At 43.3% G+C, this 9,625-nt stretch overlaps 1 protein-coding gene across 3 annotated transcripts in view; it reads right to left on the bottom strand.

Annotated features, from left to right (window-relative positions):
- Window positions 1-425: 425 nt before the first annotated feature.
- The window catches only part of NF1 (neurofibromin 1), an 87,020-nt gene continuing 77,820 nt past the window's right edge, over window positions 426-9,625 (bottom strand). For all 3 annotated transcript variants that reach the window (XM_069873756.1, XM_069873757.1, XM_069873758.1), the window contains 2 exons: window positions 8,624-8,840; window positions 426-2,181 (listed from right to left, as the gene is read on the bottom strand). In XM_069873756.1, coding sequence (XP_069729857.1) covers window positions 2,039-2,181; window positions 8,624-8,840 — 360 coding nt within the window. In that variant the 3' untranslated portion in view covers window positions 426-2,038. The remainder of the gene's footprint in view (window positions 2,182-8,623; window positions 8,841-9,625) is intronic.

The raw sequence follows: 9,625 nt of genomic DNA, 5'->3' as shown, positions 1-9,625 counted from the left end.
AATGAGCTTGATTCCATAGAGCCACGTGCAGACTGGCACAGATGCTGAAGGCGGCTCTCCGCTATCTGATGTATGAGATGAGGAAGGTTTTTACATCGGTGCCTCCCAGTTTCGCATGCACCGCAGCTTAGGACACAGCTCGAGTCACTGCTCTAGGCCTATATTCAGCTCTTGCCTCATGATCCCTTTCACAGTTCTGTAACAGTTCAGTAACCACATTGCTACTGCAGCTCCTACACCACCAAGAATAAAAAAAATTGGTTAATTGTACAAGTCTTCGTATTTCCCAACGCATCTGTTTCAAGACTGCTAATTCTAAGTTTTCCTCTTGGTTTGGCAAGCTATTTGCATATTAAGTTTGTGTTCATAGTTTTTCCAGGACTGTAAACAAATTAAAGGAATTAAACTGTTATTTTACGAATCAATACAATAAAGGTACTTTTATTTACATAAATGTTACACTGTTACTGTGTGGATACATGTAAATTATGTGCTATAGCAGTAAAATCCAAACACTTAATTGTACCATTCTCTAATAATTTAGCTGTGGAGTTTGATTTACTGAAAGCCACTCACAAAATTGCACTAGAGGATTTTATTTGATATAGTGGATATACTTTTTTTCCTTTAAAGCCACTTACGGATTGTTAATCCCTACCAGACAACAGGGATCTGAACCTGGGAAGTTGAGCTGGTCTCCAGCAGGAGATCCACACTGCCCGCCACGGGCACCTGGCCGACAGCCCCTGTTGTCAGAGCTCCTGCCGGCCTCCGAGACCAAGCGCTCCGCACGCTGTCACCAGCTGAGCAGCACGGGATCGCAGCCGCCTGTCGCTGATGCACGACCACAGCTGGCCCGTCTTTCACAGCGACAGCAGCTTCAGTTTCCTGTAACCCCCCAGGGACGTATCCTCATGAACTAAAACCCCTTCAAAGTTCTGCCAGACGGGATTGACTGCAAACGTCTGTACTGAGAGCGGGGATTGCACGGCAGACGTTCAGACGTAACCTGGATTTAACAGTGTCAGTTATTTTTAGATTCATGTACCTGAAGCAAACATTCCTGTTTTTATACCACTGCTGGGGCAGCACAAAAGCAGCTGGAAGTTAACCAATTAAATTTTCCCCTCCATACCCTGACGGTTATTCTGCCAGGAATTTCTTGAAGGTGCATGTTGTTGGGAAGGGCACAACTAAAGTATATGCTAAATGGAAGAAAGAAGCAATAAATTCTCAACACTGCTACGATGACAGCATAATAGTCAGTTCTTGATGATTTTCTTTCCACTCTACAACATTTCTTAGTGCAGTTAAAGTACAGCAAAAAAAAAAAATTGCTTTGGAAAAAAAGCCAGTTTGTCCAGTCTGGTCCATGTACAGTCCAAGTATGTGAAGCTATGGTCTGGGGAATGTAAGAGACTCATGAAGCCTTCTCGTTCTCTCAAATTTATTGCTAATTACTAGAAATTTGATCTAATCCACCACTTCTGGGTAAGCTCATTGTACTGCGGCTATCATAAGTTTCTTTTAAGTATGGTAAAAAAAAGTCCACAGCTAAAAATCTTACAGGTCTGAATTAAAACCAGGATTATAGTAACTTCCCCTGGCTCATAAAGCCACTACCTTGAACAGTGTGCAAACAGGATTAAGGATGAACACTTCCCTTTAGAGAAGAAACAACCAGGGCCAGTAACAGAAGGTAGAGCTGTCTACGGAAATGGCTTTCGTATCTGGACAAGATACGGTTCTGCAGTGTTAAAGAACTCCACACCTCCTCCGGCTACAAAGTCCGTCAGGATCTACGTGCATGGTTCTGAAACACTAGCTTAAATTGAAAACAGAAAAAAAAAAAAAGAAATGAAGGCATTAAAATTCAGGCAATGTTTCAAGAGTTGATCATCTGGCAACACGGCTGACGGGATGGGAACTTCAAAAATTAAGTGCAGCATCACACCCGGCGGGGGCCCCGGCGTAAGGCCCACGCGTGGCAGTCAGTTTCCAAAGGTTAAAAAAAAATAAAATAAAAAAAAAAAAAGAATCACACGATCTTTTTGATGCTGTGGCGTTTGAAACTGCCAGCGCTTCGCTGCTTTTGCACTTGGCTTGCAGAGCCGTGGCGCATCCTCCCACTGTTGGAGTGTCCAGCGGTGGGCGAGAGCTCCACGTTCTCCTTGTCGATCCCTGGGGGAAACACAAGGAACAAGGTTAGCCTCGCCGCTGGGGCCATCCTGCGCTTCGTGCTTCGAGAAGGAGCAGGCAGACAGCGATGGGAAAATCCCACCGGGAGCTGCTGAGAGCCTGCCTGCCACTCACCAGTGGGCACTGCAGAGCCCGCTCAGCGGGGAGATAAACCAACTGTAGCAGCTCAGCCCCTGCAGGCAGCTCAGCCCACACAGCCGCTCGCTCACCCCCAACCCCGTGGGGCAGGAGGAGGGGAGAGCAAAAGCAAGAAAATTTGGAGGAGAGATTAAAAAAACTGTCTGGTAAATGAGTGGATGAAGAAAAGAAGAAAAGCGCAATAAACCAGGTGATGCCAAGCCAGTTGCTCAGCATCCCTGTGGCAGAGCAGTCCCAGGCAGTCCCAGGTGGAGGCGGCAAACCCTGCGCCCTCGTCCCCGTGTCAGCACCAACACTGTGCCAGCTGCACCGAGAACCCGGTGAGCTGGGGTCACCAGCCTGGCTGGGTCCCTCCCCTCCAGCCAAGGGCGCTCTGACTCTTCGCCAGGGCTAAGTGTGGATCAAAGCCAGTTTGGTCACAGGTCTGAAACATAGTCCCACACCAGTGGCCACGAAGAAATGACCTAGAGGCCTGAAGAAGTAACCCCGGCCAGGCCTCGCGCACTGTTCTAGGCCAATGTAACACAATCTTACTGGCAATGACATCTCATAACTGACAAATCAAAGACAGCTATTTCCTTGCAGCACTGTAGTATGAAAAATAATGTTTTCAGGATGAGATGTACAACCCTGTGTTCAGCGAGATCCTGGATGTTGATCAGGTAAAACACCTCCATGTGCTGAAGTGTGATGCCTGCTCCCACAGATCTACGCTCCCCTACATTGTGCTTGGAGCATCCTAACATGACCCCTTCAAATTATCTCCTGCCCTGAAGTTTCAGACTGAATTTGACGTTAGCCTCATCTGTCTCCAACAGTACAAGGCAAAATACTCTGGCCTGTGGGCATTGGCTGATCTGGTTCAACACATGCAACTTTTCCTACAGCTGTGCAGAAACAGCCAGGGGTGTGAACCGCTTACCCAGTGCACCCAGTCAGTTCTTAGAACAGAAACAGGAATTTTATTTAATAGGGAAGTAGCACACAAATGTTCGCATGGCAGGTGAAGGCTCCCCCTCCCTCCACAAACCATTTGTACCCGTATCCGTACCCGCCAAAAACACAAACCAGAAGTCTTCAGCCACAAAGCCCTCGCTTACTCCAGTTCTGAGAAGACTGAGCAAAGAGAAGAATGACTCAAGTCTCTCCTGGTCTTTTATGTTCTCTAGGAGGAACAGCTGATAGATTGTCAAATCTATGGGCTTCTTCCAGCCAAAAAACCAACAACCACTACTAAACAGGGGAATGTCACAGTGAGAAAGCTTCATTTCTGAATCCGCAAGCCCTGCTGCAATGGCAGAGGCCAGTTCTTGCTACCTGAGGAGACTCCTCTGTATTCAAGTGTGTAAAATCCCCCTCAACACTGAATCTTGGGTCACAAGTAAAGATCAGTAAAAGTACTTAATGCATAAACAAATGTTTGGAGGGCTTTGTCTCATGCCCAGGCAGAACAAAAGGCTCATCTGGCTCGCTCTGCACCCAGAAGAAAGAAATGTTGCAGATATTCTCTTGCAGAGTGAAGTGTCGAAGTGCAGGCGTTGATTATATGATTTAAACCCTGACAAACTGGGAGTGAAAAAAAAAAATCAACATTAAGTGTTAACAAGGACAGCTACAGCAATAATTTTCTGAGCCAGGCATTAACAGAGAACACACAGAGTCAGGAGAGTCTGGGGATCCTTATGAGAACTGCTGTTGCCACAGGTCAGTTCCACCAAAGGCCAGAGGACGCTGACGGAGTGCAAGATGAGGATGAAACCAGACAGGCTTTATACCCCAGTGCATTTACACTTCTCTGAGAAGCTCTAACTGTTCTCTGCAGGACCAGGTAGCTGTTACGTTTTACTAAAAGAATCACATCAAACAAGCCTCAAAAATGAACTGCTTTAGTGTAAACTCCATGCTGACAGGATGACAGCAGATGAAAGCCTTGGGTTATCAGCTGTTACTCCAACAGCTTTGGACACAGCCAGTAACTTGGAGAAATAAAAGCCGAGACTTCTGTTTAATGCAGACATGCTTCCAATCAATAATTGCTTTTATGCCGACGCTGCTGTGAGTTAATCACTCCTGTAGCAATATCCTAGAGCAGCTGTCACATTATTTCTGCAACAAACTGAGTATGTTTGATGTGTGTTGAGCAACACTCTCACCATTTACAGTACACGTGCAGTGCTGGTATGAACAGCAGGAAGGGTGTTTTTGCGTGAAAGGCTAAAAGTACAGCGAGCAGCAAAAATCAGGATGTCTGACAGCGAAGGAAAAGGTTAGAACAAAATCCTATTACTGTAAATGACATCTCCCACAGTTAAGCCTCATTCCTGTAAGAAACCGATTCTCATTGGCATTAGCAAGAACAAAGAGCACACTCCATGTTTTGCACACGTATTCAGAACAATTTTAAAACTGCAGTGAGAAGCTGGCGGCAGGGTACACCGCTCTTCATCTCCTGGTGGGGCTGTGAGCCTACAAAACCCCAAAACTACCAGGAGAATAAGAAGGAACCCATGTGTGTGAGCAAAACACCTCTTCTGCAGCTGCTTTGTATTTCTCTATATAGAAGCAGAAATCAAACAGTGTTGAGTACCCAATTTACTGAGCTTCTGCCTGCTGCAGTGTAGCCCAAAGAACTTCTGTCTGTTTTCTGGAGGCGTACAATTGATGTTAAAGGTTAAAGCTGACTTCCTGTATATTGGAAGAGCTCACGTGAAACAGTTCCTTATTTTAGCTTAATACCTGCCGCACAGTAATTTCATATACCAAGCATCCACTTCTCTATTACCAAATTTCTTAAGGATGTGACTGACTTCCTTCACCTGCTCTATCATCAGGTATCATCATTAGCATCACACAAGAAAAGCGACAGTTTAGCTCTGACACTGAAGCCATTCTTGTGTCAAAGGATCAGTAAACCGCTTCTCATGCCACAAGCCCAGCCTAAAGCAGATCAAGCAGCAGTTCGTGCAAATATGATGAAAGTAGAGTGTACCTTGATGAGGGAGCTGCATGAAAACTGCAGATTTAGAGCAAGGCAGAGAAGCTTCAGACACAGAATGGAAGAAAAAAAAAAACCATAAGTGAATCATGTCCATGGCAAGGGGAGGGAGAGAAGAGATGATGACAGACAAAACATTTACAAACAATGACCTGCCAAGCTGTTTCCAGATGCAAGAAAAGACTTTTTTGATGCATCTGTAACTTATTTGTAATCATAACAGGAACCTTATTTGGCTGAAACTGTTTAGCTCAGGGTCACAAAGTAACTCGGCACTGCTACACACTAGATTTTCTTGTTTGGTAGTTCTGAAATCAGAGTAAGCAAACAGATCTGCATCCATTTAGTCCCACAGCTGCCCTGCTGTTTCAGTAAATCCTGAAGCCCATGTTCATATCCTGCAATTCCTTCACCAGTGATTTTTATCTGGGCAGATACTAGGTCTTCCTCAGCTCACTCTCTCTCTCTTGTCGGTACAGTGTAAATGTGTGACAGCACCATCATGCAGCTCTAGCCATGGCTCATGAGAATAAAAATTCAGATATAGGAGCTGTTTAAGTGCCAGGAGACCAATTACTTTTGTAATACAACTAAACAGCTTAAAAAGCAAAGCACATTCTATGCAAAGGCACACTGGTTAACACACCAGTTTAAACTAGTGAAAGGGTAGGTTGGTTAAACTTGAGCAATATAATAAACATGGTGTGAAAGAGCACACCAAAAAGCTCTGTGTTGTGATCTGGTCCATGGTTGGAGAAAGCTGGAGACGCTCTGATCAAGCCCCAAGTCTTTTTGTACTCAAATTGTTAGAATGAAGCAAGAATGTTGAAGGAAACAGGCAAGACACTAATAAATAGTAAGAGATGATGGGAAAATACCACTTGGATTGAACAGTAAGCACAAGGCTTTCGTACAGTAGTAATGGCTTAAGGCTGTTTCACGCTGGCTGCAACACCTGCAAAGGCAGATGCTTTACAAAGATGCCTCCACTCTGGTTGCACAAAAATGGAACCATTAGTAATCTTTGCTCTTCATATTGGTCTTGCAAAATTTAATTTCCAAGCAAACCAAGCACAGTGTCGTAAATGCATTGTACCAACTCACGAGCATCCTGAACCAGCTTACTAGCTCCCAACTCCATTTCTGGAGATGGCTCTTGATAAAAGCCACCTATCTGCAGAACATTCCACAGAAATTTTTGACGAGCTGGATTAATTCCTTCCTTTTCACTAACCACGGAAGGAGAACTAGAAAGTGAGGTGTAAAGAAGACAGATATTTACATAGAAAAATGCTTTCTTCTCTAGCAGAGATCCTAATCCTGCATCGTCACTTCATCCTTGCAAAAAGAACAGTTGGAGTTGCCACCGATGGCAGACATTCTGCATGGAAAGATGCTGCCCATAACACGTACTTTCACACTGACAGCAAGCTCTACTTTTTTCACCTTCAACTTAAGCCTCCTCCCTGTTCCAATATCACAGATAACGCTTGGCTGTATATTAAGTTTTTTATCAACCCACTTTCCTTTTCCCTAGACTTGGTTGTTACCTGTACCTGCAGTCTATTAGGAGGCTTAATACAGAAATATTTCTATATACAGGATGAACTGCATGACAGTGCAGTACAGTGGCTGCATTAGGTATTCCTAATGTATAAAAGACATCATCAATTGTTAAATAAAACAGCAGTCAGAGATTCATCTCTTCAACTTTTTACTGATTCTTATCACTCAAATCAAATGGGATTCCATCTGGGGCCAGTAAGTCCCTTTCAGATCAAGGCTCTTTTATTGGTTCTTGGGCAGGAACACAAAATAAGGAAACAGTGGCAACAACTGTCTCCGTTAGACTAAAAGTGCTACTGGTAAAGCAGCAGAGAGAGAGGTAACAACTGTAGAAAATACGCTTCACGCTTTCTCTCCTCATTTGGGACAACATTATTTAATGTCATAAATGATCCTAAGTTGGCAGGAAACTGGGAAACAAATCCTGGCCTGAGTCTATTTAGACTGATGAGCATCGTAGACTATAACTCTAGAACACAACATCAGAATACAAAGAAGTTGACTGCCTCATGTTTAAACAATTGAAGTTGGTTTCTCATACTGTCTTACCTCTGCTGCACCTCTGCAATACTCATCATACTGAACAGAACACACACAGAGCATCTGTGAACAACCTCATTATCTGGAAAACCAATTTCTTGACTGGAGCCAAGTACAGTGAAGCAGAGCTTATTTCAGGGCTTGCAGAAACTAGTGAGCAACCAGAGAGTGAAAAACTCCAACCCTCTGTTCACTATTATACCTTACACAAATGGCTTTTAGCCTTCCATCAAGGTTAGAAACAAAGCAGAAATAAAAGTTTGACTTCAGCGTTCAGAACTTGAATAATTAAATCATTTGAGAAATAACACACAGTATAATTTTTGTGACAAAGAAGAGTAAAGAATTCCTCAGCATATGAGACAGTAATTCAAAATCACTTCAGAAAAACTTTTCATGCATATTTCTTTGACACAAATACAATTTTCTTCCTATATATTTAATTTCCTATGGCTTACGCTTCATCTGTATACTAAGTTTTACTCTTTAATTTTTCACCCTGAAATTCTATGCTGTGAAGTTTAACCTCTGCATTTCCCTGTAATTCCCTTCTCTGCAAGCCAGAGGGCATTTACTATCCTTGGATGATGGCTCTGTTCTTGAATGCTTTGATTTTATCACCAGCACATTTCTGGCGACACAATATTCTGAACCAACCCAGCATTCCATATATATCTCCATAAATACATTTTTCTTCAAGGGCAAGTATGACCTCTGTATGATGCTGCTGGATAAGTGCTGGCTGGAAACTGAGTCAGCCCAGACACACTCTTCCACAGCACAGTTATGGATTATTTTTCCTAGTATGTGCTACCTTGTAGTCCCCAGAGCAGTATTATTCTCCTTACAAATTATCATGGTTATATATTTATATATTTTTAATTTTCAAGGCTCCACTGCTGCATATATTCCAGATGAAGACACAGCTGTTGTTCACTCCAACACAGTTAACGCCATTTCCTTCATGTATAACAACTTGGAAGGCAGCTTTTGTGCTGGACAAAATCCAACATCTGAAACATCAGTGTAATAGCTTAGTAAACAGTTTAATATCCATTTGACTCAAGAGTGGAATGATGTTTGATGCATAATCACATCTGAAGACACAACAAGGCCAAGTGTTTGGCTAACCCATCAAATTCAATACATTTCCCTGACCCAAACAGTACCAGAACAGCTACTGACCTGGGGAGTGCTGGGAAGTTGCAAGCGAGGTCATGGAATTGGAAAGGTTAAGGTTAGCAGTAATGCTAAGCTGGCTCTGCACTGCAGGAGGATACGGAGATGTGGGTGTCAGGAGAGACTCTTCACTGGTTTCCTCATCAATTCCAGGCAAATATGTGTCGATCAAGGCATCAAGAAACTTCACAATGAGCTCAGCATAGTCTGGAATCTGTGTTTGCTGTGGGTGATGGGGATTTAACAAAAAAAAAAAAAAAAGAAAAAAAATTGGTTCTTTTCTTTCTACTGTACTGTCAACACGAGCTTTGCCCCAGAACTCGCTCCAACAGGGCACTGGTTTTGCTTGAAGATTTTGAAAAGCATTTGACATGAGTATCTAAAAATGATCTGTGGTCTTTTCCAGACTAATCTAAATGTGCACTTCAAAGACTACTTCTGAGTGTAATTTCAGTAGCGCATGGAAGTGCAAGGTCAGAAAAGAGGGGCTGTTTGACCCACAAAGTGAACTGCCCCAGCTGTCTGCACCTATCCTGTTACTGAAAGGGTTGCCTACACCCCCAGAGCTGAACACCCAGAGCCAAACGCCCAAAACGTGGCCTACTCTGCTCATCTAGTTCTTGCTACAACGATCAGAGGGAACAAACAGTAGCAGACATAGTCAGTGCCCCATTTATTTGTTCTGTTCTAACCTTAAATCTAACTTTATGGAAATATCATTCTAGTCAAACTCATACCTTACACTAAGACACACATAATAAACAAAAGACTTAAAGTGAAACTGTACGTCCAAGTCCCCATAGTGAATGTGGGAGCAGTAAAAAAGTACATTTACATCCCCGACTGCTTTTATGCAACTTTGGTAATTTGATTTTACCGAGTCTATCAAAACACCTGATGCAGGCTCAGAAACTGGTTTAGCTACAGCAGTGAGCCCTGCATTCCTCACTTGCTCATGTAAGTGGCATGGCTTGTCATTTTGGTGCTCCAGGGAAGATGCAGATATGT

The sequence above is a fragment of the Phaenicophaeus curvirostris genome, chromosome 21 (assembly GCF_032191515.1).
Source record: "Phaenicophaeus curvirostris isolate KB17595 chromosome 21, BPBGC_Pcur_1.0, whole genome shotgun sequence".
NCBI lineage: Eukaryota > Metazoa > Chordata > Aves > Cuculiformes > Cuculidae > Phaenicophaeus > Phaenicophaeus curvirostris.
The sequence above is the reverse complement of the archived record's forward strand: the minus strand, read 5'-3'. Positions and strand labels throughout refer to the sequence as shown.